This window comes from Ahaetulla prasina, chromosome 3 (genome assembly GCF_028640845.1).
Source record: "Ahaetulla prasina isolate Xishuangbanna chromosome 3, ASM2864084v1, whole genome shotgun sequence".
In the NCBI taxonomy this organism is placed as follows: Eukaryota; Metazoa; Chordata; class Lepidosauria; order Squamata; family Colubridae; genus Ahaetulla; species Ahaetulla prasina.
Genome location: NC_080541.1, coordinates 172,474,820 through 172,502,238, shown reverse-complemented (window position 1 = coordinate 172,502,238; position 27,419 = coordinate 172,474,820). Strand labels below are relative to the sequence as shown.

Below are 27,419 nucleotides of genomic sequence, written 5' to 3'. Positions count from 1 at the left end.
ACTCACTTTTAATTTGCCTATATTTGATAGAAATACTTATTAAAAGATCTTTTTGACACGAATAGTAGGAGTATCATGTGTTATTACTTGCTTTTTCAACATGTCAGTTTATTTCTTTTTCTTGTTTCTGTACAATTGCATCAGGCTAAAATATGTGATATTGTTTATTTCTATTATGTAGCGTTGACAGACGGTGTCCCTCCCCTGGTAGTTCACCAGTGAAATCCAAGCAACCAACTGTTTATCACTGCTATAAGCAGTAACTCAACTCAGCAGTAACTCAATAAATAGTTTCAGGAGTAGTTATTTCCAACTTAAATTGCAAGTAATTTAATCCATGAGAGGAATGGTAGGATTTTTGCAAGGTCTGATCACAAACAAAGTTCAGACTTTGGAATGGGAAATCCATTTTTAGAACCAGTCCTATTTTCTATTAATGTCAGAAATCCCAATATTAGTAAGTGAGATAAAGAGAGAGAGAAAAATAAAGTAGTGAAAAAAAGGAAGATTTTCAGACTCTTACTATATTTTGGCTTGAAGAATATTTACAACTGCTTTTGATTCATCATCTTGTTTCCCCTGAAGAGGGACAAATATCTCTTCATCCTCAATTCTTTTGGTCTTTTTGTAAGGACAGGATTTTTCATGGTTTCTGATATTTTGCTCCAAAGAGAGGAATAGGTTTGTTTCGCCCATATATTTAATTTTTTTTAAAAAATGGTGACTACTGTCATTTACCACAAATGATTATTGCTTGCTCCGTCTGACCAGTAGCTTCCACAGCCAACAAGGGTGTCAAACCTGGGCAAGATCATTGTCCTGGTATTGCAATCCAAGCCCATTCCTTTTCTCAATCTTGCACACATGCTCAAGGGTGAGGTTTCAATTGTGATGTTTTAACCACAATTTTGACTGCTTTGACACATTTTGAGGATGCCACTGCACCTCTGACTGTCATGTCGCAGGTCTCGGATTCTGATTCCGATTTAGAAGAAGAATCTCCAACACAACTTGTGACTGATACCTCAGAAGTTACGGAACCAAGAATTACCTGACCAAATTCAGGCACCACCTGAACAACTGGAGCAGTGAGGTGTTGATTCTATGAGGCACCCGTCTAAACAAAAGTTTAAATCCCTTGATTAAAAACAACTGAATGCAGCCTGATTGAGAGCCCTGAATTTCCAGGCACATTGCAGGAATTAATTCAATTGTGCCTTAGGATAGATGGGCATTCACCACAGAGAAAGAATAAAGTATATTTTAAACCTGCAGCATCTTTGCAGGACACTTGACTATCAGCCACAACTTCCACAGTGTTATAAATGTACAGATAATCATGGCCTTCATTGTGGTTGAGGTGAATGCTTTCTTCAAAGACAGTCACTCTATGCAATTTGACCAAGGCTCCTTAAAGTTCCTGAACATGTTATGAGATCTCAAGATATATACTACATTTAAAAAAAGGGAAAAGAAGAAATTGGGTTGAATCAAATATCAATAAACGAATGCAATCAATTTCAGTATGGGAGACAAGGGAAGTACAAAGCATTTAATTTAGTGTGTTCCAGGTTCACCATCTATTCAAGGATCTGTTTCATAGACTGGAAAGAATATGATCCGATAGACAAACAATAAATAATTTGTTGTTAATAAAAAATTAAGTGTTGTCACAAGGAGTTTCATACATATAACATTTCCTTACTGTCCCTCATCTAGTTCTGTGATCAGAAAATAATATCTTTTTTTAAAAAAAAAAAAATATTAGATAATCTCAGTACACCATGTTTTATGTTTGATATGATAAAAAAAATCTATATTTTAATGTGAAGAATGGTGTACGAACAAGAATGAAGCATGTGAACATTTATTGAAAGTCATTCTAAAAAAAGAACATTAAAAGTGTCCCAAATTAACCCCAAAGAGCCTTTATAGAATGCCCATTGCAAAAAATCAGATCAGATTACTCTGATAACAGTAGGGTTATACAAACACTTATACTAACAAGAAGAGGGTGTTTCCGAACATTCACAAAATGGCAGATGGATTAGGAAATCTGAGTTGGATAGAACTGTATTTCCATTTGAGAAATGAGAAGGTCATTTCTTGATCTCTAAAGTGGATCGATTTGCCTTAGTTCTTGCCAGCCTCTAACGTCCTCAAAATAGCTTCCCTCCCAAATAATATGCTGATTGCTGTGTACTTTCTTAAATGCATGTTAATTTATATTAACCTTTGTTGCTGAGAATAATGGACAAGAAGCACACACTTTTCTGTTACCATCCATACTATGGAAAAGCTTTTAAAAAAGAAAGAAAACAAAACAAAACAGAGGGGAAAAAAATCACTGAACTTTGATGAAAAAAAATCCTTAACAGATTTTATTCCATTATTAAATTGTGAACTGATATTGGTACTGGAAGACAAAGGAAAAATATGTAATAACATATAATTCAAACGGCTATGCTATCAAGCCATCTTGTTTATTAATTTTAGTTGCTTAAAAGCTACCCATAGTCATGCAAGCTCTCCAAACAATGCCACAGTAGGCACAAAACTTAATGCGACATCCCAGGGAGACAAATTTGTTTCCTTGATGCACTATAGAAAAATTCTTTTTTTTAAAAAAAACCACGGAGTCTTTCAAAATAACTGGCTGCTGTTTCTGGATGTGATTCATATCATCTGATGGAGAAAATAATCATCCCTTGCCTTATGGATTATTTTGGCACATTCATAAAAAGAATTCAATTATTCAACTCTTCGTACAAAGTCCATTTGTTACAGCTTGGTTGACCGCCCTTATCTCTTTCCGTATAAAAATATTTTGGCATCTATTTAGAAACCAGCCTCCATGCTGCTTTCCTAGAGCCAAGTTGTTAAAGAAAAGCTTTTACATGGGAACCAGTTTTAAAAATATCCTAATAGTTTACTATACTAGTATACTTTGGGAAAGAAACCCTGAGATTGGTACAGGAATACTCAAAAGAATTTTAAAAGCTGGCACATTCCAAAAACTCCCGGCCTACTTAGATTCCGCTTACCAACTTATTCAGATTGAAGAAGCTGCTTGGATGGGCAGTGAAACATCTCAAACAACACCAAAAAAGTCTAGTTGCCATGACTCAACTTGCAAATTATCCCAATAGTTGTAATATTAATGTGAACAAAGAATCCACAAATGTAAAAATTCTGTGAAAAATGAAAAATAACAGTTTGTCTTGAGGAGGAAGATGGGGAGAGAGTGAGACGGAGAAGGAGAAGAGGAGGAAGAAGAAGAAATGATGAACTCCTTATTAGTGATTTTTCCCCTCTTACTTACAATCAATTCATTGTACACACATTTCAGGACATATGGATGTAATATTCGGATGAGACGTACAAAGTGATTGCTAGTTTTAATCTGATTTTGAACTTAATGCAATAAAAATGTTTTCCCAAGGAAAATGATTGTTTTAAGATGAATTCTCAAATATTAAATACCATGGAGAGTGGAGGTTCAAACATAATTAATAAAAAAAAATTAAACAATTAAGTATGCACCTCAGGTAAACTGCATTCTAAAAGTTTATTCCTATGCACATAAATGCTTCTGATAGAAAGTTATTTGATGAACATTGTGTGTTTTTTAACTGCATACCACAACTAGGATAGGTAGCATTGCTTTCCAGTCATTCTGCTTCTTCCAGAATTGGTGGTTTTAGTTGATGTTAGTGGGAAGTTAACTTTAGATACTCCAGTGCAGTTATCTTTTAAAAGTGTACATGGAGCAATTGGGAGAGGTCAACAATCAGATTAGGGTGAAGTGAATTACATATCTGTCTTCCTTTAAATAAGATTTTCCAAAATTTCTCAACTATCCATTCTTCATAAACCTTTCTGTAGATTCTCTTCTATTATTATGCAAAGATGTCCTCACCTTAGATGTCCTCACCTTAAATTTATATCCTTTTTCATGTATTGATAGACTTATTGGTAATCTTCTATGAGTTGGTCTCTTTAAATTCATTAATTGTAAATTATTCATTTTACAAAGAAGCCCTTGTACCATATTCTTTATACATGTAGCATCTTGTTCATCTTTACAAAAGACTATTTTATTTCCATGTACTCGTTGGCGGTTAGCAAGATAGATGCTTAGGTAGAATTAGTATAAACATGACTTTCCTAGTGAGATCAATGTTACCACTGTGTGATGACAAGCCATGCCTTTTCTTAAATATGCATACATGTAAATAATAATAATAATAATAATAATAATAATAATAATAATAATAATAATAATAATAATAATAATAATAATAATAATAATAATATTTTAATTTGTATACCGCCCTTCTCCCGAAGGACTCAGGGCTGTGCACAGCCAGAATAAAAAACAAAGAAAACAGTACATATAATATTAAGAACAACCCCTTAAAAAACTTATTCGATTGGCCAAAAATTTTAAAATACAGTAACACCCTATAAAAATTTATAAAATTTAAAACCCATAAAAGCAAATTAAAATTTTTTAAATCAAGCCAGTCCAGCTAGACGGAATAAATAGGTTTTAAGTTCGCGGCAAAAGGTCCGAAGGTCGGATAGTTGACGAAGTCCAGGGGGAAGTTCGTTCCACAGGGTAGGAGCCCCCACAGAGAAGGCCCTCCCCCTGGGGGCTGCCAGTCGACATTGCTTGGCTGACGGCACCCTAAGGAGTCCCTCTCTGTGAGAACGCACCGGTCACTAGGAGATAGAAGATGGCAGTAGACGGTCCCGTAAATATCCTTGTCCTAAGCCATGGAGCGCTTTGAAGGTCGTCACCAATACCTTGAAGCGCACCCGGAAGACAACAGGCAGCCAGTGCAGTCTGCGCAGGATAGGTGTTACATGGAAGCTCCGAACCGCTCCCTCTATCACCCGCGCAGCTGCATTCTGGACTAACTGGAGTCTCCGGGTGCTCTTCAAGGGGAGCCCCATGTAGAGAGCATTGCAATAGTCCAAGTGAGAGATTTAAATTTATATTTATATTTGATAATGTTAAGAATGACAACATTAAAAAGAGAGCCCAGTTCTCCTTGACTAACAGCGGTATCAAGCTGTTTTTGTGGAGGATGTGCTTACTTTATAGTCATATGTGATTGGAATAGCATATAATATGGGAGTGGGGGCAGAGACAGAGTGAATAAAATTTGGCTAATTAGAAAATGGAACTTAAAGTTATTATTTCCCCAGATAAAAAGCTAAATACTGTACCAAATTAGCATAATTTGGTACCAAATTATGCTAATTTCATAATTATTTCATAATGTACCAAATTAGCATACGTCTTAACTAACTTTTAAGAAGCGGTCGATTCTTATCAGGGGTTAACATTAGCAAGCTAGAAATCAAGAGATTAAATCTTCCCTTTGGGTCAGTCATAGTCTTTGAGCCTTATGAAGACGAATTGATAAATTGCTCCCCCCCTCCAGATGCCAAGAAAACTGCAAGGACTAATCCAAGCAGTCACCAGGAGTCAAGACTGCCTTGAAAATACACACATAAAAAATCACACACAACCTGTTTTAGGACTTTACTAGCCTCAGTGCCTGGGCTAACTTTATTGAAGTTCAGAAACTAAAGGTATATTAGTTCTTGGATGAGAAACCTCCAAATGGAATCTATTCCATTTTTAAACATTATTCAGATAAAGAGAATAGGAAACCATTCCTGTACAGTCATCAAGAAATTCCATTGATGTGTCCATGAAGGTACAAAGGGTGAGGTAGACTTGAAGATTTTATCTGTGCCATAAGCTCATTAGAATAGTCTTATGAAGTACATAATATTAAAAAGAAAGAAACTATAGTTTGCAAGCTTAACAAAGAAAAGGCAAAAAGTATTGAGTAATTGATGAAATATTATGTCTTTAAAATCATCCATCCACTTAAATTGTTTTAATTTTTTAATTTAATTTTTTAATTTAATTGTATTGTTTTATTTATTTAGTTTGTCAATCATGTACTAGATAACAGGTATAAGTATAAAAATGGACATGAACACAGGAATGAGTATAATGAGTACAAATAAATGGGGACAATAGGACAGCAATGGTAGGCACGCTGGTGCGCTTATGCACGCCTCCTTTACAGACCTCCCCACAAACAAATCCTACCTTTTCTGAATAAGTTATGATGAATATGTGCCATAGGAGATTAAAGTAGGAGAAACTTCTTCAGCCCACATTATCAAAAGTCTGGTTCCCTGAATGAGGGAATCAAACTATAGATTGAATCCCTATGTATAGATGGTTACCAAATTTCCTCTTCCAAAAATTCTGGAATCTGCTTCTAATTATTGTGGAATTGGGACACACATCTGTTCATTACTATTTTCCCACCTTTTGTTGCTTCTGCTTAAGAGGATCAGAAATTTACACAACACCTGTTCCTGAAGGATGTGAAATATTGTTTTGAGAGAATCCAAGCCAAAATACCAACCCTATAAAATAAGTTGCTTTTTTTAAAAAAAGCTTGCTTCTTTATTTCCTCTCCCAAGATATTTTTTCTTTCTTATGTAAACAGGTAATCGAAAACATTTGTCTGACCAAAAAAAATTGGCGTAATTTCTCTTAAGCAATGTGAATGACAATAATTATAGGATATTTAAAGCAAAAGCCCTTACAATGTTAAACACCATGGATATAGTGTTATGTTATTTGTCTGTTGGCTTATGGGGGTGGGGGCACAGTGGCTCAGCAGTGAAGACGTTGACCTAGTCAGGTGGAAAGCTGATTTGAGACCTGAGTGCCGTATGATGGGCTGAACTTCCGTTATTTGCCCGAACTCCTGCCAACCTAGCATGCAAGATAATAGAATAGAATAGAATAGAATAGAATAGAATAGAATAGAATTTTTTATTGGCCACGTGTGATTGGACACACAAGGAATTTGTCTTGGTGCATATGCTCTCAGTGTATATAAAAGAAAAGATACCTTCATCAAGGTACAACATTTATAACACAAATGATGGTCAATATATCAATATAAATCATAAGGATTACCAGCAACAAGGTTACAATCATACAAATGTATCATACAAATAAAAATGTCAAACAACACAAGACTACCTCGGCTGAAAATTAGAAATGAGCACCAACCCCATGAGTTGGTCACCACTGTACAGGGGAAACCTTTAAACATTTATAAGTATTTAGCAACTGAGATAAAATATTTTAAGAGATTGGAAAGGCTGCCCATAATATATATGGCAGAAAATGGTACAAAGAACATTTTTATTCTAATTCATACATCTTTATGTAAATCAGGGAAGATGATGGAAAAAGTAAAGTAGATGTTGATGGAGATATAGATAAGCTCTGTTGCTAAGAAATATCTAAGCTTGATTCCTAGCTTGTTAGACTATTAATATTTTCAGCTTAAATTATATCAGACTTTCAATAGAGCTATTCAGTAAAAATAGGCTACGAAAACATAGTCCATTTCAACATTTGCTCTGAATACCCTGATACATTCCACAAGCTCCTACAACAGTCCAACCTGACTTATTCTCTGATTCTAAAATGTGTTCCAGCTGCATCCCTGATTTAAGATCTGAGTCCAAAGTTATAGGACCCACAGATGATTACCATGCCAAACCCTCATAATTGTACCCCAAAATCTTCTGATTGGTTTTGCTAGAATCTTTGCTCTCATTGAAATTTTCCTCCTCTGAAGAGGACTGGTCTAAGGGGCCATGGCACCTTTTTGCCTTCAACCCTTGATAAGTCTCTTTGAAGCAGTCTGGAAGTTGAATCTCGGCAACTGGACTTCTGTTCTTTTTTTGTTTGAAACAGTTTGCTGCTTATCTAAGTTGCGTCTTTAGGCTGAAGCTACTTGGATAATCAAAAAAGAAAAGAAAAAGTACTTGGATGATTGAGAATCTTCACAGACATATTGTCCCTCTGAAGCAACAGCAATAGCACTTAGACTAATTTACCACTTCACAGTGCTTTATAGCCCTCTCTAAGCAGTTTGCAGAGTCAGCATATTACCCCCCAACAATCTGGGCCCTCATTTTACTGACCTCAGAAGGATGGAAGGTTGAATCAACCATGAGTTGGTGAGAATCAAACTGCCGAACTGCAGCCAGCAATCAGTAGAAGTAGTCCGCAGTACTGTATTCTAACCACTGCGCTACCTTGGCTCTTATTCTTATTATGGTTGTCCAGAATGCTGTTCTCTGACTTATACCTTTTCAAATCTCATTAGGACTACATTTGGTTTGGCTTTCAACATTAACATATCGACTTATCTTTTTTGTATCTTGCTTCAGCTATCATTTGATTTCTTATGAATTGCATTTTGGACTATTCGGTTATATTTTTGCTGGTATCCAGGACAGGACACAGCCTATTGAAACAGTTTTATCATTAGAAACAACTGTTTTAGCAGTACACTGCGTACAAATTCTTGACAAATTCTTGTCCTGAACGTGCATTGAAGCTGATAAATTAGACAGAAAGACAGATAGTCAGACAGACATCATTACAATTTTCCAAATCAGGTCACCTCAAAAAAATATTTTTTTTCCATATAAAAACTTCATTTTTGCTTATGCTAATGGAAAACATGAGAACATCCCTGTTGGCTTCAGTCAACAAGATTCAATTCCCCCTATAATCTTGGGCCTCAGAGTTTTATCTGCCTAATCTTTGACTTTTTTGCTTTCACATTTCAAATGGCAAACTCTTTCTGCTCACACCTGATATCTGTATCAGTACTATAGCTGTTTCCTTCACAAGCAACTTCTTTGATTGCTTAAAAGCCATTAACTGTTTTGGCAATTTGGCAACAGTGGACCTACTAAGAAAGTTAAATTTCTTTTTCTTTTTAGATTTTTCATTGACTGCTAGAAATAGTTTACCAGACTTAAATGTTTCAATAATAACAAAATACTACCTAGTATCAAATCACCATTAGCCTTCTTTTGCAAAACGGCAGAGGAAAACTGCATCACTGTTCCCACCATTTCTCTAACTATGGAAAGCGAAGTCTTAGTTGTTCACCCAACCAAAGAATTTCTAAGACCACTCCCACCAACACTGATAGGGCAAGCCACTAAAATATAAACTAACAGCAAATCATACTCCTTACTAGCACTGATGATGTTATCTAGTTTGGGTAATGAAATGTCTACAAGCAAACAAGCAAACTCAGAGAGCATCAATATTTCAACCCTGAGCTACAAATATTCTCCTTTATTGCTCACCTACAGTCCACAATAGGCAATCAAAGAATTTGAAACAATTCAATGATTTAAAAAGTGACTTAGAGTCACTTATTAGCAATACCTAAAAAAAAAAAGTCCTCCAAACTTTTCTTTCTGGGAAAAAATAGCATCCCTACTGCAGTACCCTGGCCACTTAAATTGTGTAAAGCTCAACAATTTGAATATTTGGAATTTTTGAGTACTCTTCTGAGCAGTGACAAAATGATTTGTGATTAAAGTACATCCCATTGGCATTAAACCAGAACAAATCAATCAGGCATAACGATTAAACAAAATGACCAGAAATGGAATGGAATATGAATATCAGCTTTTATCCTTTTTTGTTCCAGGAGGGAGCAAGAGGTGTTTGCAGAAACAACTGCAAGAAAGAAGCACAATGATGTGGAAAGAGAAAAGATCTTGACCTTTTGCTACATAAATCACCTTAGTAACTATTATGCTTACCATTATAAAGAATATAGAAGGTAAGTACCATAAATAGATGGAGCATTAAAGTAGACAAAGAAGCAGTAGAAATGGAACATCTGTGCTAATCCCCTAAACTATGGGTGGGCACCTGCAGTCCACAAATCACTTTTTGGTGGCGGGGAAGGTTTTCTAGTCATTTTGGTAAGATAATATAATGCGTAAAAAGCATCATACAAGTTAAAAATAGTTTAATGACGACCTAATCCTCCCTAAATCCCAGCAAACAATAAAAAAGACCCATCAGTGATATAGCCACTGTCTTTGTATCACTACCCTTCACTTCCATCATCCTCTCAAACCATTTACTTTATTACCCAGTCATAAAAAAGATTGGTTATCTCCATTTTTGAAAAATAATACAAACAGTTTTGTGATGGGGTACAGGGATTCCTGGGGCAAAACAGCAGACTCATTCTCTTTAGTCTCACTCAAGCTGGATTAGCTCTAATATAAAGGGAAATTAAATTAACCATGTAAAAATTGTTATATGGACATTTTAAGAATAAATAGCTAGATGATCAGTGAGCCTATGATGTAACTATTTCACAAAGCAGAACTAATTTGTTTCCAATGTAGCTACCCATGAAGACAGAAATTACCAAGTATAATCAGTACTTATGAATGTGAATTGCATTTCTTAATAATTGAGGGACTGATTTTAGGGGGTTGGATGCCCCTAAAACCTTCTTATCTGGATAGGCATAACAACCTCCCAAAATTCTGTTACATCAATATTTTTTCTGTTTCAGCACTTGGTGAAATTAATTCAGAGGTAATCAATGTGAAGTGGAAAACACTTTTGCAAAGTATGGCTAATGTTGCATCTCTCGTGGCATTTTAGAAGTGGTTTAATCAAATGTTAATCAGACACAGGCAGATGATGAGAAAAATAATCTAACCTGATTATAGAGCTCCTGTCCTCATCCAGTTGCTATGCTATGAACACATATGTTGAGTAGTTGGTACATCCTGTGATTTGTGTGATGGCCAAGAATAGGTGGAACAATTAATTCTGGTTCTCTTAATTTTTTTGTGATAGCAAGATGTATACATTAAACTACACAATGAGACCAATCCCAAAATATAAGTTCAAGACCCTTTGTAGGTCTGCCAAATGAATGAATTCTTTTCTCTCTCTTTCTCTTCTCTTTCCCACTCTCTCTTTGCATTTGTATGGGAAATGGCTTTTCCATTTTCATTCTAGCCCACATTTAATTTTGCTCCCCTAAATATAAGCAGATTTGATCTAAGCCTGATCTTCTTGCTCAACAGAAAGATCAGTCATAGCAAGAAGGCTCCATAAAGGTATTAAGCAATTTGATTGGTGTTGTTTTGAAGTGATATTCTATCAAGGCACAAAAGCTAGTGGTAGCTCATTAAATGTTTACTTTGAAGGTCCTTTGCCAATTTTTTTTTTTTGAGGGGAATTTGAACATAGATTTCTCTCTCTTTTTCCAAAGTGCAGATAAACTATAAAGTGGAATAAATCTTGTATCTGGAGGAAGAAAGTTCTTGAAGACCAACTACTGATAGAAAAAAGAAAGAGAGGACAACGATAGTTGGATCATCTGAAGCTGTAAGTAACAATTTCCTACTCTTAATAATGATCCTCTTTTGTGGTTCCATTCCATTTTGCTTTGTTTAATGTATTTTTACTGTCATGTTATTTGCTCTTTTAATTGGGACTGCCTGAAATGCTATATGTTTTACTATAATGTTTTACTATAATGTTTGTTGATTTTTAAACACATTACAGATGAATCTTGTGAAAAGAATGTTGCATATTTATAATGTAACAGTTAATAATGAGTACACATGGATATATATCTATTATAGAATGTTAAAAGGATAACAAAAATTAGCCTAATTTAAAAAATCAAAAAAAGAGAAAAATATAGAATCTAAAAAAAGAAAATCAAGAAACAAAAAAAGAAAATAATATTTTAAAAAACCCTCAAAAATGAAAATAGTCAGAAAAAAGTATTAAAAATATAGTCATGCCAAACTTCAAAGATATATTACATGTGTCAATTTGATTGTTACTGTTGAATTTTTAAAGAAAGTATCAAACCTTGACCACACAGAATTAATACTGTTTGATCTCAGCTCTCCTTTGATAGAAAGCCAATTCAAAGGCTGAGAGTTGACAGATTTTATTAAGAAATACTTACAATGTGGAGTCTATCACCCTGCTGTTTTGGTGGAACAGAGGCAAGTGAATCATAATAACACGATCAAAATATTTGCCTGAACATTTTAGATTGCGCCTTGGAGAAGTATTACAAATACAAAACCTTAAAAGTATTCTTCTCTATATCTTTGAATCAAATCTTTTATAGAATCAAAGGCTGCATTTAAAAAAAAGATTTACTTTATTATATTTTTGTTTAAAAACGAAGAAGCCAAATGTCCAATGACTTAGAGAACATATTCTCATCCATTATTTCAAAATACTCTTTCAATATTAATTAGGTTTCTAATTAGGTCTCTACTTTAATCTTGTTATTTTGCCTCCAAGAAGCTGAGGTTAATATGATACATCTACTTCATGCCATCCACAGCATAAAATCTGTGTGGTAAATTTGAGATCTGAGCATTCTACATGGTCTCCAAAAGTGTGCCAAAATAGTCCAAAAATAGATGAAGCCAAAATAAAGAACTGGGGAAACCATGTCAAAAGCACATTTGACTTAATTTAATGTGGTTACTTAATGCCCCTACCCCTAAAACAGACCTACATTGTATCAAGCCTCAATTAAGTGCCCCATTTCAACAATCTCAAAGAGCTAGAAACAGCATCTCAAAAAGACTTGGTTGCCATTTTGACCTTCATGTTGGAACCGTGGAAGCCACTGAATCTTGGTGCCTTCACAACTGTTGAAGGGATCAAGACCCCCACTATTCCCCTGGTCAAGGCTGCTTGCAAATTTAAATGATCTATTTTATTAAAACTAACCATTTAGCTTGCCTCTTTGTAGGGCTTTGTGTGATGTGCCCAGATGCAGATTATGGGATCTTTTCTCCACGATGAAGAGGATGCAGTAAGGGAGGCCCATGCACAAGGAAGGGATTAAAGTACCCAAATTCCATATTGACCCAATAGTAAACAATAACTCGTTTTCAGAGAACTAAGACAACTTTCCTATTTTAAATGCATGTTATGGGGGTGGGAAGGAATTAATTGTTCCATTCAGATATATACCGTATTGTAGAAGGTTCACAAAAGTACAACACTCTATTTTTGCGCTGAAATAGAGAGAAAGGAACTAAAGAAGACAAGACCACATGGATGCAACTAGGAAGCTCCTTCTTAGTTTCCTGAAGGAAAAAAATGCCTGAAAACAGTCCAAAGCCTTACAAGCAAGTTTCAAAAATAAATGGCCCACAATTCTACACAATTATCACTATGATGCACCTTGTTGCCTTCTTACAGGGCAGATATGATTGATTATTTACTGATTAAAACTTGTGGTAGAGTGGGATAACAACAGAAAAAAAGTCAGCCAGTCCAGAATGAAAGAGATACAGTAGTAGGAACCAAGGTAAAGAGAAAGAAACAGAATGATTTTTTAAAAAAAGATATACTTGAACCGTTTATCAAAACCAATTGATATTTTTTTTTAAAAAAAGGTTAAGGCAAGACAGCATTGAATAACAGGGAATTCTGGAGCTTTGTGTAAAAATAATTGCAATCTATTTGGATCCCTTATATATGAAAGCTGAATGGGATGCTTGATGAATACACACCGTCTGGAGGTATCATCCTTCCTTCCTTCTAAACTGAGTCCTTATATAGCAACTGACTATGCATGATCTTGTATCCACAAGAGGGGGACAGAGTACCGTATTCTGTGGCGTTCTATATGAAGACATGCTATCTCTTCAGGAGCAAATAAATAAATAAATAAATAAATCACATGAAGCTGGATCAGAACTGCTCGACTCATTGTTCTGATCCTATTTTCAAAGTAAAGCTTTTGTGACCATCTGCTCCTATTCAGTTAGAATAGCAATGGGGGAAATGGTTGGAGTGAGTAAGTCCAGGGAAAATCAATCTCTTTGGAATGCAAACCCTTTGATATAAAAGCTGCCAAGGGTCAGCAAACCTAAGGGAGAATCAAAATCTATAGAGAAATCTACAGTGCTCCAGCTCTGCTAAATTCCCATCATAAGCATATATCATTACAATGGGGAAGGGGAGAGTGGTAAAATCTCCCTACATGCACAGACATGTTAATTCCATTCTGTGCTGTTGCATTCTTCCCTTTTTCCTGACTGATCTCACACCCTGCAAAGAAAAACCAAACACATCTCACGACATCTGAATCAAATATATAACTATTGGCAGCTTTTAGTTTTGCATTTCCCCCTCAGTTTTAACTGGCAGGAGGTAGCACATTCATGAGGGTTTTTTTTCCAGTAGAGCACAGCAAGAGGGAGGGAGCCATTTTGACAGGGTTATATCTCTTGCAAAGAACGGTTCTTGGTTCTCTGCAATGCTAATATTCACTTTCAATGGAGATGCTGCTAAGTAGGTCATAATTCACTCCTTTTGTGCAATAAATACAGCACAATTAGATCCAGGTCTTTTCAATGTTTCTCCTAAGCACCAAGAGGTAATCCATCATTCCCTGTTTATGCACGGCATAGCCCAAATAGCAAAAGGAAAGCAGATGTGCTCGGTGTTGTCTCATATTTTGCCAGAATTGTGATTATTAAAGACCTTATAACTAAATAATGAAAGCACAAATAAAATCTAATGAGTGGGAGAGCTGATTTATACCTGCAAAATATTGGTTGAAATATCAAAGTAGCTGTCAACACCAAAGGAAGACTTAAGGTCAAAATACAAATTTCATGATTGGATCATCCAACCTATCTATTTTAAACACTCTTAAAAGAGCTTGTGGTAACCTTAAGAGGTTCTGGAACTGCCCAAGGAGCTGCTGATACAGTTCTACAGGGGAATTATTGAGTCTGTCATCTGCCCCTATGTAACTGTCTGGTTTCGTTCTGCAAACCAAGAAGACTGAGACAGACTTCAGAGGATAATTAGAACTGCAGAAAAAACAATTGCTATCAACCTGCCTTCCATTGAGGACCTGTATACTGCACGAGTCAAAAAGAGGAATGTGAAAATATTGACGCTACAGAGCACTGCACACCAGAACAACTAGACACTAGAACAGTTTCTTCCCAAACGCCATCATTCTGCTAAACAAATAATTCCCTCAACAATGTCAAACTATTACTAAATCTGCACTACTATTAATCTTCTCATCATTCCCATCACCCATCTCCTTCCACTTATGACTGTATGACTGTAATCCTGTTGCTTGTATCCTTATGATTTATATTGATAATGATTGTTTCTTGATTGTTTATTTGTACCCTATGATTATCATTAAGTGTTGTACCTTAGAATTCTTGTTGAACATATCTTTTCTTTTATGTACACTGAGAGCATATGCACCAAGACAAATTCCTTGTGAGTCCAATCACACTTGGCCAATAAAAGGAGATGGGTGATGGGAACGATGAGAAGATTAAGAGGAGTGCAGATTTAGTAAATAGTTTGACAGTGTTGAGGGAATTATTTGTTTAGCAGAGTGATGGCCTTCGGGAAAAAACTGTTCTTGTGTCTAGTTGTTCCGGTGGGCAGTGCTCTATAGTGTCGTTTTGAGGGTAGGAGTTGAAACAGTTTATGTCCAGGATGTGAGGGGTCTGTAAATATTTTCACAGGCCTCTTTTTGACTCGTGGATTATACAGGTCCTCAATGGAAGGCAGGTTGGTAGCCATTGTTTTTTCTGTAGTTCTAATTATCTTCCGAAGTCTCTATCTGTCTTGTTGGGTTGCAGAACCAAATCAGGCAGTTATAGAAGTGCAGATGACAGACACAATAATTCCTCTGTCATCTGCACCTCTATAACTGTCTGTTATAACTGTCTATAACTGTCTTTTATAAATTATAAAAGAACAGAATTTATTTCAAAATCATAAGATAAGAGTGAATGGTTTTGCAAGGATTTTTTTTTTCATAAAAAAGTTTTATTTTTATAATCATATCAAACAGCTCATCCAATGTACAGTTATATACAATTAGTCGGGCTTGCCCAGTCACCCCCCCCTTTTTAACACTCTTCCCTCTTCTACCTTCTTTTACTTTCCAGACCTTCCTCTCCTTCTCTTATCTACATCCTCTCCTCCCTCCACCCTACACCTTCCTTCTCCCTCTTCTACCCCTCTTCCTTCCTCTTCTCCTCTTTCCTACCTCCTACTCTCTCCTCTTTTCTCCCTCCCCATCGTTCTAAAATGGTAACTGGGCAGACCCGATCCTACATTAATTATATTTATACATCTTCAATAATCCCTGTACATTAACCATCACTCCATCTCTACCCTCAACTCCCCAATTCCCCTCCCCCTTACCCCCCAGTTTTGCAAGGATTTTTAAAAGGGTTTTATACAAGCCAATTGACACCTTAGCATGCCAGTGAAATTGTGGCAAATGCTCAGAATTGTGGCAAATGCTCTACAGGGCATTTTAAAATGTTTATGAATAATGTTTTCTTCTCTTGCTTTTGAAAAGAATAAGATACAATAGAGACAAAGCCATAAATCTATACCTACTATATATAGTATCATGATTAAAATAAACACAGTCCTTCCTTATCTACATATCCTCTGTATACTTTCAACAACTGAAATCTAATTTGAATACTCCTTAAAAGTAAGTACTGTAATATGGCCTCAGTGTCTGAAAATGACTGTCGTCTTAATAAAGTATATTTCCACAGAACACATATCAGTTACAGTATGTTGGTAGAGTGCTGAACAGAGGCCAATATGGCTCCTGGTGAAAAAGTTTGGGTTTCATTCTTTATTTTTCTAGAATGCGATTCCTTCTGCTCACAATCTATACTGTGTTTGGCCTCCCGCTTTTCAAGTCTTCAAAGCATTTTCTGTCATACGTATTAATTCTACTTCTTCCCTCTAAACCATAGGTACAAAAGTGCAAAAGTAAAAGAAATTATTCAAGGATCTCTAAAGATATCCAGGGCAAATTGAGGTAGATGTCATTCTTCACGAGGAGGGTGTTTGTTTAAAGCATATTTGTTAGAAGCAGGCAGCAAAGTCAACTTGTGGATGAAAAGTTTTGCAAATATTTTAAGTAGCTTCTTAATTGACCCAGTGTGACTTGAAAAGCACTCTCTAAACTCTTGATATTGTTAGCCATGTAAGATAAGTGGCGATAAATACAGATTAATTGAAACCTATGAAATGAAATATCAGGGGTAGCAACCGGTCTGTGAAAAGTCCCTTTGTGCTCTGTTTGGATGGCAGGTCATGCGCTTGAATTAGGTTAACAGAATCTCTTGTCAGACTCACTGAAGCTTTTGGTAGCTCATGCTGTGACCATCTGCAAAGACAACAAACTTTGGGCAAAGGCAAATGACATGATTGGCAAGTCTTAAGAAAAACAGAAATGTTCCACGGAAGGGTTCCTACTCAGCGCTGTCAGCTCCAGAGATTGGGGGACAGAAAACACTTGACGTTTTTTTATGGCACAAATTGAGGGACTTCAGAAACTGCCCAGCGAGGATGTTTTACATTTTGAATTCTGAGGCACATGAATAGCTAGCAAATTCAGAATATGAACTGAATTCAGTCAGCTTGAAATGGGACTTGTGATGTTTTTGTCTGTGTACTTTTTTTAAGCAGCAAAACAAGGAAGTAAAAACACTCTTGGAAGCTGTGTTTTCTTGTTTTCTAAGCAGCATCACAAAACGGCAATACCCTTGAGAAGGAAACAAAAGGTCCGAAGGCATATTTTTGAATTGTTTCCTGCTTTAAACTGTGGTATGGCAGACTTGCCTGGTAGGAAGATCTCTTTGTGAATCAGTTGGTCTAGGCATGAAAGAAGAATTATTCTGCAAAGGTGAAACCAGTTTGTATTTAACTAGAAAATTAAAAAATATGGTTTTCCATGCTAGGCTTGTTACATTTATTGATGAAGACATAGGGATGTCTCTGAACAGTGTTAATCTGGGAACATCACAGGGTATATATCCATTTTTTGTTATTTGAACATTCCATATTGAGCAAGGTAAACCCTAAATAAATAGGAATGCTTTGCTGAATTCTGAGTTGAAAAGATTTTAATTTATAGTCCTACGTATCAGGTGGAATTATCCATGCCTAAATTTGTTCATTGTTGCAAGCTTGTTAAGAATAGTAGAATCAGAGTTGGATTCACAATTGTTCTTCTTGCAAAATTATTGTCATAAGATTTTTTTTTGTGGGGGGGCATTAAGAAATAAGAGGATAATTATATTAATAATGGTGTTAGCAAGTCCAGGCAATGTGTCCTCATTTATCAAAGGCTGCTTCATAATAGCAGATTGCATTGTTGCATGACCAATACCTTGTTTCTAAAATTACAGCAGAATCTTTGGGGAAGATCGGAGGAAGTAAAAGGTTCTTCTCTGCAGTGTAATTTAACAGAGTTTGGAATCTTAATTCATTAAATAATCTGGAATCAAGGAACAAAACAAAACAAAACAAAACACCCTTCTGACAAAAGCAGTAAATAACAAGCTACTTTAAAACAGGCTAGGTATGCTTTTCTAATGTCCTTTGTGAAAGATTGATAGTTTTCATTGGCTAAAATGCATGGCACAGAGGTATAAAATATGAAGCAGGGGTGAAATCCATCAGGTTCTGGAGAAACGGTAACCTAAATTTTGAGTCGTTCGGAAAACTAGCAAATACCACCCCTGGCTGGCCCCAGGAGTGGGGAGGGAATGGGGATTTTGCAGTATCCTTCCCCTGGAGTGGGGTGGGAATGGAGATTTTGCAATATCCTTCCCCCAGGAGTGGGATGGGAATGGGTATTTTGCAGTATCCTTCCCCTGGAGTGGGAAGGGAATGGGGATTTTGCAGTATCCTTCCCCTGGAGTGGGATGGAAATGGAGATTTTGCAATATCCTTCCCCTGCAGTGGGGTGGAAATGGGAATTTTGCAGTATCCTGCAAGTGGAGTGGGGAGGGATGGGGATTTTGCAATATCCTTCCCCTAGAGTGGGGTGGAAATGGAGATTTTGCAATATCCTTCCCCTGGAGGGGGGGAGGGAATGGGTATTTTGTAATATCCTTCCCCTGCCACGCCCACCAATCCACACCATGCCCACCAAAGAACTGGTAGTAAAAAAACCTGGATTTCACCACTGATATGAAGTATATGTTTTCATAAGCTCATCAATTCAATGGAGTGGATTCGGAAAGCATGAGGAAGAAGTCCTTGAAAACACAATTCTTTACTATCTCTTTGGATTATTAGATAAGCAGCTCTGAACTGTTTCCAAAATCAGAAGAAAGTTTGTGTGGCCACTAGCCTTAAGAATCCACTTCCATATCATTTAACTAATTACAGTTTCCTTCCATGATAGTACAACTCTATATTTTGGCTATACACTTGAATTTCAAAGATGATACGTAAACACAACCATCAAATCCAGAAGTGCCGACGATATTTCTTTTTAAATAAAAGGGAAAGTTTAAATGAATACAAGAAAATCAGCTGCTTTAAGAAAAATAAAGTCCAAGTGAATGGCATGCACAAATTCTGGATGTTATCATACGTGTTACTTGCAAATTAGTTGCATATAAAAATGAAATAAGCCAGATGACATTTTTTTCTTAAACACTGATGATATATGTATACTTTTTGTTGCCAAAATATTAACTCTTTTTAATGACACATATGCCCTGGTTGTTTGGCTATTTCTCAGCTGGAAGAGGCAGCTGGGAAACTCTTAGCTCACTTCAGTTCTTATGAGTTTGGTACACTGAATTGTCTATCAATCATATGAGTTCACAAGAGTGAAAGTTTCTAACAAAGATCAACTCTTCTCAAAGTGTGTCAGGCAAACTCATTTATTTAATCCCCAAAGGGTAATAATCAAGCTTAATGTCCAGGAAGAATTATTGTTCCCAACCCAACCTAAAATCTAATTTCTTTTAACTATGGAGTACAAATATGTGATATTACAACCAGCCCATATTGTTAAATTGAATGTTTCATGCTACCTGCATATTTTCTATAGTTGTATGTATATGAATTTTCTAAGTATATATATGAATCTTTTCTTCCTTATAAAAAACCCTGTTTCTTCTTTTGGTGAGTTTTTTTTTTTTTTTTGGTAGAATGAATAAGAAATCTTGCGAAATCAGCAGAATTGCACTGATGAAAAGAAAACAAACAGAAAATTTGATAATTCCACAAGTATATGAAACATGCAGATGAGGAGATGCACATACATAGTGTTGTGTCTCGCTCGCTTTCCCTTCAGCAGAGGCACGCCTGATACGGACTTCCCCGACCCGGCCGTCAGCGGAGGAGTGGGACACGACACATTTACTCTGAAAATACTCTCATTCCTAACATTTGTGCTGTTGCTATAAAGGTTTCTTAGTACAATTAGTAAACATGTAATTTGAATGAAAGGGTAATTTTAAAGTTCTATTCCCTATCCACTACAGTTTACAGCCATATTTTCTGGACTTTCAAACTGGAAGAAATAAAGCTACATATTTATAACATATAATATAAGGATTCACTACATGATGGAAGAAAGCTATATGCTGGTTTAATTGTATTATAAAATGAATATAGAGAGGTGAATGAGAATAGGAAGGTAAACCTACTGCAGTGAAAAGAGGAATTAATCAAATAAGTTTCTGCTTATACTTGTCTCCCTTCCCCAGTATAGAATGTACAGCTATGATGGAAGAGCCCTTCTTCACTTCTCTAGCCAATCCCACTTAATTATCAACAGTGTATCTTTCAAATTCCTTGATCAAACTAACGTAATGTCCATGTAATTGAATCCAATAAGTCGAAATAATCTTCCTTGTGAGTTTCAGATCATTTTCCAATTGGTTGAACATCCAAGACATTAGCATATGATTCCTTCACTACTAATGTAGCCCAAATTAATCTTCTGCATGGAATCTAATCACATATTCGTTGCCATATAATACGATTTCCAGACTCTGACTCATTCTTTTTGAGATTTCTTATATCTTTTCCAGTTTATATGAGCATGAGAATGTGGTATACTTCGATGCAGATTTTGGACTTTAGGCTTGGAACGCAGTGTTATGGGTTATCCCTGAATGAAATCTGAGTTCAGCTGTAATAACAGTGTAGAACTCTACTCACGTAATACATGACTTTGGGGCATAGAAGCATTTGGAGAAAAACCAAGATGATAGGAGTCATAGTAAAGTTTAGAAAGAATGTTCAAAATGTAACAAGGATTGGAGGGGTAGGGGTTTCAATTGGAACATTATCTGGCATTATCTGAAAATCTCTCCCTATACAGAGAGTGGGTCAAATGATTCCACATTGTCCCTTTGCAGGAATATTCATTTCACCTTTATTACATCCAGTAATGGTATGCAGATGCCTTGAGGGACAAGGGGAAGAGATGCTTCCTAGGGATTCAGGAAAATGGGGAAGGAACCAACAAACGCTTAACAGACAAAGTGTAGGAGTTGGCAAGGCTGAGTCCAAGGAAAGGGTCAAACACATCATCAGTCATGAGTCCCTTCATGCCAACAAGCGATCTAAGATCAGCTCACCTTGAAATTCCTTCTACTCTTATCTTCTGCTAATTTCCCTTGGCCGCCAGTAATTCAGATTCTTGTAGAAAGCTCAAGCTTACAATAAAATCTTTACACTCAATTGAACTGTCTGGATCTCCTGATTTTCCTGGCACTTGACACAAAGAAAGAAATTTATGAAGAATCCACCCTAACATATCAGAGTGTTAAAAGTGTCAGTGGGAGATTTGTATGTTCAGACTTGCAAGATTCTATTAATGTAGTCTGACAACAAAGCAGAATTAGCTCATCTGCTCATGTTTCCTATCTGGTTTATCTGGGAGGGTTGAAACATCAATTATATTGAACATACTAGACATGGCTGCAGAATTGTATGTACTTTTAAAGACATTTCTAATAGAGTGCTCAAGTTTTGTGCTATCATCTGCCTTACATGCAGCTGACCAAAGTCCTGAATAAGTCAATTAGTTAATTTGATTTTGAAGTTATTTAGATAAACCAATGTTAATAAAACTTTAATTAGTGCAAGCAGATATATCTTTAAAAGTTTGCATACAAAACATGTATCAAGAGAAATATGACTGTTGGATGTTGTTTGTATTAGATTTTATGGTTCAATTTTCCATGCCTGTCTGAGCAAAACAAACAATTCAGACATTTGGATGTTCTTAACTCTTTGCAGCCGTCTCCTCTTTATCCTTAAGACCAGAGTTTTCCATTTATGGAAATGTGTTTCTACAACTTTATTGAAGATGCAGAACACTTCTGTTACATTATTAAAATGGAGTATTCTGTTACCTCGGCTGCAATACCTATACTTTCTTAGTTTTAAAGAAGCTTTACAGGGTGACTGTTATCACATTTCTTCTTCTTTGAAAGTAGACATTAATTTGTCCCTCAGGTAGTACCTTCTAATTCTCCTTCTTCCAACGGGAGGCAGTTTGGTCTAGTGGTTAAGGCACCAGGCTAGAAAGCTAGACTGTGAGTTCTAGTCTTGCCTTAACCATGAGAGCCAGTTGGGTGACCTTGGCCAGTCCCTCTCTCTTAACGGCTGTGAATTCCTTTCATTCACAGCATGTGCTGCATCACCAAGAATTTATAAATAGTCCAACAGAAGTCTGCCACAGTAAACACCCATCTTTATTTTCTTTAACACACTGCCAAAGACCTAATTGGCAATTATCTTGGCAAGGCCAAATGGAAACACGGAGTCAAAAACAGAGCTTCAAAGTACAAACCGACACCATACACAACGTTGCTTCCCACAAAGGCCCATGTGCCTTTGCTCTTCCTTTATGTCTTATGGGAGGGGCCAATCATCTCCAAGCCTTACTCCCAAGTCGTCCCTTTTGTTTTAACTGTTCTTGCCTTCCGTAGCTCTGTGCATGTGTGCACTAGGAACAGTCTCCCGCTGTTCCTCTGCACCTCTGATGTCCAACTCTGGAGGATCCAGAATCCACACATAATTCCCAGATGGCCCCATCTCTGCCTTGTCCGAGCCTTCCCCAGACTCCAGGACTGGCCCATGTTCCTCCCCAGCCTCCTCACTGTCCAACTCTGCTGCCAGCTCCACAGGCTGCTGGTGGACCACAACAGGAAAATCCCACTTGCAGAAAATCCACTTAGGGTTAGGTCATTGTGAATTCAGAGAGCAAAATGGACATTATCAATGCATTCTGGGCTCTTGGATATGGTTAGGAGGGGGAATACTTTTTGAGCCTGCCATATCTACATTTTCTGGTGAAATACATGTTTCATTTGTTTGCTTGTGGCATTCCAGAAACTGGGCTTCTTGGTGTAGCTTCTGGCATGCCAAGGACTAGTGCCAGTCCAAAGGACTGGAGGTTGGGTACCAATGGGCTAAACTACCTGTAATGTTTCATACTGTCTATCATTGTATTTAAAAGATATAAGATATTTGTGAGAAATGGCATCATTACATTGGTGCTTTATTTTTTTAATATACATTTTTTAACATTATAAATATTTGTTGTGATAATTTAATTCTTCCAAAGTAGAGAATACTTTTCTTCTAAACTCCAGTATCATACCCAAACAAATGACAAACAATAATTCTAATTTGATAAAAGAGCTGTGGTGGTGCAATGGTTAGAATGCAATATTGCAGGCTGATTCTGCTCACTGCTAGGAGTTCAATCCTGACCAGGTCAAGGTTGAGTCAGCTTTCCACCCTTATGTGATCAGTAAAATGAGGACCACGATTGTTGGGGACAATATGCTGACTTTGTAAACTGCTCAGAGAATGCTGTAAAGCACTATGGGGCGGTATATAAATCTAAGTGCTATTGCTATTTTAGTGATAAACTAGTCTTTTTAAAGATATATGTCCCACTCATTGATCTCCCATTCTGAAAACTGTTAATTTTTAAATACTTTACTCACTATCTGATCGACATGATGACATTGTTGCTGTTGTGTCTTTAACCAACAAATGAAACATCTACAGTGATAAACATGGTCGGCCTATTTAACCAATAAATCAATGGCTCTGTTACTACTGGGGGCCTCTTTTGTCTTTTATGCTATATCCTGGCAATAAAGAGATGATAGAATTACCATTTGTTTTCTTTGCTGCATGGCTTACATTAGCTGTGACCAAAGAAGAACAAACTTTTTGCACAGATTTCTTTTCCACACTTTATTGAAATGATGCTGCTCAATAAACAGCATCTGTTTTCAGTTTGGGAGGGAGGAGGGAGACTCGGTGCAAGTGTTTGTGATCATCTCATTCTCCCAGGGTAGAGCCATTCATAGAAACCTGATACTCTAGGTGGATATACATGAAGAAGGTTTGTACCGATAGTAGAAAGAAGCTGTATTATGAGAGGTGAACAATAAAATGGAAACTTCAGGATTGGACCAAAGCCAGAATACATACTGTGGACTAGCCAGCATTCCACATGCAATGTAGAAGTCGTTTTAAAATGTTCTCTATCTTACCGCTCCTCCTGATTACTGCACGCCATAAAAATGAAGGCTAGTTGGAGTTCATTGTAAGGTCTCCTTAAATAAAATTTCTGAACTGTTTTGTTTTGGTCCAATTTTCTGTCAATATTCTAAATTTGAGATTGTTCATTTTGCTTCACTTCAGTAGAAATGCAGTTGCCAGCTGTGAAATTTTGGATTCTGCTCTAGCATGGCATTCCAAATCCCTGCTCAGCAACAGTAAAGTTAGCAGAGGACTTACTCCTAGACTTAAATCTGATTCCACTTTGAGCTAGTGGGATACTTTTTATGAGACAGTGCTTTGTAAGCCTGCAAGAAATTACTTCTCAAGCAGGCAATATTCTGCTTTTCAACAAACACTGTTACAGCTAATTCTTTCTCTCCTAAAATGCTAAGGGAAGCACACATCGCCTACAGGAAAGGAAAATTAGCTGTCGTCTAATGCTTTCTCTATTGCTTGCCAATGGTAGGCCAGGTTTTGTTTCCATGGAGATCTGTTTGAATGGAGGCCTCACCCAATTTATGATTCAGCTCTATAATCCATTCTGTGTCAGCAGTGCAGCCTCATAGCAGGCACCTACTGCTAAAGTAGAACACAATCATCTTACAGACTCTGTGTTAAGCCAGGTAATTACATTGGCAAAAAGTCAGTCACCAGTAATATCATTTAAAGATACTCTTTAGAATTATTAGTGTATTATTATAAAGAAATATTTCCTGCTTATAGATAGGGAATGGTGGGAACTAAGAAAGATATGTTTGAAAGTAATATTACTGACTACACAAAGAACCGATGAAGCCCCAAACCAAAAATGACACCTAGCAGTTCTTCCAAATGAAGTTCTTTATTGTTTCAAACCAATAGATAAAACTTGCGATACTGAAGATTCTACTATCTGTATCTACAATACAGGTAGTCCTCGACTTACAACACTTAATTTAGTGTCCATTCAAAGTTACAACAGCACTGAAAAAAGTGACTTATGACCATTTTTCACACTTGCGATCTTTGTAGCATCCCCATGATCAAAATTCAGATGCTTGGTAATTGGTTTGTACTTATGACTGTCGCTGTGTCCCAAGGTAATGTGATCACCTTTTGCAACCTTTTGACAAGCAAAATCAAAGGGTAAGCCAGATTCACTTAACAACTGTGGCAAGAGAGGTCTTAAAATGGGGCAAAATTCACTTAACAAATGTCTCACTTAGCAACAGAAATGTTGGGCTCAATTGTATTCATACGTCAAGGACCACATGTATATTCTTTGAACTATTAGGAGGTGCTGTCTTCATCCTTTTTCTTTTACATGATATCTGGGCTAAGTTGCCTCTTACTCTTCTAGAATGTAACCCTCCCTCTTGGGCATCCAGGTCCTCACTACCGGTACATTCCATCATATTACCATAGAGCAGTGACGGAGAATCTTTTAGACACCGAGTGCGCGTGCATGCCCAAACTGAAAAGTGTGCACGTGCGTACACAGGCGCGCATGCACGGACATGCGTGCATGCGCAGCAGAGACCCAAAGACCAGCTGGCCAGCAGGAGGCAGGGCATCCCAACACCGGCAGCACAGCAAGAGATAAGATCTTTTTCTTTTGTGAGCTTCTGTTTCATTGTTTGCAGGGAAACAGAAGCTCATGAAAGAAACCCCATGGAGATCTGACCTGGGGCAATGGTGCATGTGCCAGCAGAGAGGGCTCTGTGTGCCATCTCTGGCACACGTGCCATAGGTTCACCATCACGGCATAGAGTAAATCTCCACCACACACAATATCATTTTTTGTAAATATCAGAACATTGTATAGAATAGATAATTGGCTAAATTTGCCTCCAAATGTGTATCTTTCATTTTTAAAAATATGAAGGGGTGTCTTAGAGTCTAGCTAAATGTTTATCAGGAATTGCTTTTTTAAAAGTATTTGTAACCTCTGTATAGTTTTGTGACACATGCAGTCATTAATTTTTCAAGAATTTAACAATCTTGATTCATTAACAGGCCAGACTCATTATCTCTTGATGAAGGCAAGAGATGACTAATCCATCTCTTCAAGTTTAATACTATGCAGGAAAATGAGCTAAATGTTTCACAAGTGCTCATCCAATCTAATTATTTTTCAAAAATTGGAACAAATAAAAATTTAACTAAAATTGTGGATAATTAGAAGGTTTAATAATAATAGTTGCAACCAGCAACTAAATCCGGGGGAATATGATAAAACCCTGAATTCTTAACCGTCACATACAAAAATTCAATCCAAGTTTTATAGTAACAGTAGCACTGAAAAAGGCACTGCGGTGTTGATCTGACTACCTTAGTACCCCACATCACCTAAGGAAAAAAAAATAACAGAAGAACCATCTCTTCTTTTTAATCCCCAATCCCACTGGCATTACCACCAATTCTGAAAAATTTGGGATTGAGATGTTTTGGGAATAGAGTAAATGGCAAGGAAGAGTAAAGATATAGGAAAGAAATAACAAAGTTAAACTACATCAGAAAATCAAATTAATTATTCCATCCCATGTTGAAATCAACAGAAAACATGTTGAGGTCCTACCTGCTCCAAATGCAAAGAAGAAGCTCTTGTCCGTATTCTGTCTTAAGAGAGCCATCACTCTTTTCCCCATTCTTTCATTCCTCTTGTAGATTAGTTCCTGTCGGAAATACCTGTCAATCTCTTGAGCTGTAACCTGCTCATGTGGAGGAAGTGTTGTGTTGATGAAATTAGGGAGCTGGAATGAAAAACAGGAACAACTCTCAATAAGAAAAAAAATGTAAGGGAGAGGTTGGTGGGTTGTGGGAAAACCAATAGAAGATCAGCAGCAATAGTAATATCACTTAGACTTCTATATTGCTTCACAGTGCTTTACAGCTCTTTCTAAGTGGTTTACAGAATCAGCATACTGTCCCCAACAATCTGGGCCCTCATTTTACCAACCTCAGAAGGATGGAAGGCTGAGTCAACCTTAAGACAGTCAGAACTGAACTTCTAGAGTGAGCAGTGAGTTAGCCTGCAATACTGCATTCTAACCACTGTGCCACCGTGGCTCAAATAATGGTTGTTTATTCTGGGATTAACTCTGGTTGTTTCCTTGTCTTT

General features: G+C 36.7%; 1 protein-coding gene across 2 annotated transcripts in view; it reads right to left on the bottom strand.

Annotated features, from left to right (window-relative positions):
* Positions 1 to 27,419, bottom strand: part of TRABD2B (TraB domain containing 2B) — a 282,822-nt gene that overhangs the window by 27,995 nt on the left and 227,408 nt on the right. For both annotated transcript variants that reach the window (XM_058176272.1, XM_058176273.1), the window contains exon 5: positions 26,877 to 27,051. In XM_058176272.1, the coding sequence (XP_058032255.1) occupies positions 26,877 to 27,051 (175 nt within the window). The remainder of the gene's footprint in view (positions 1 to 26,876; positions 27,052 to 27,419) is intronic.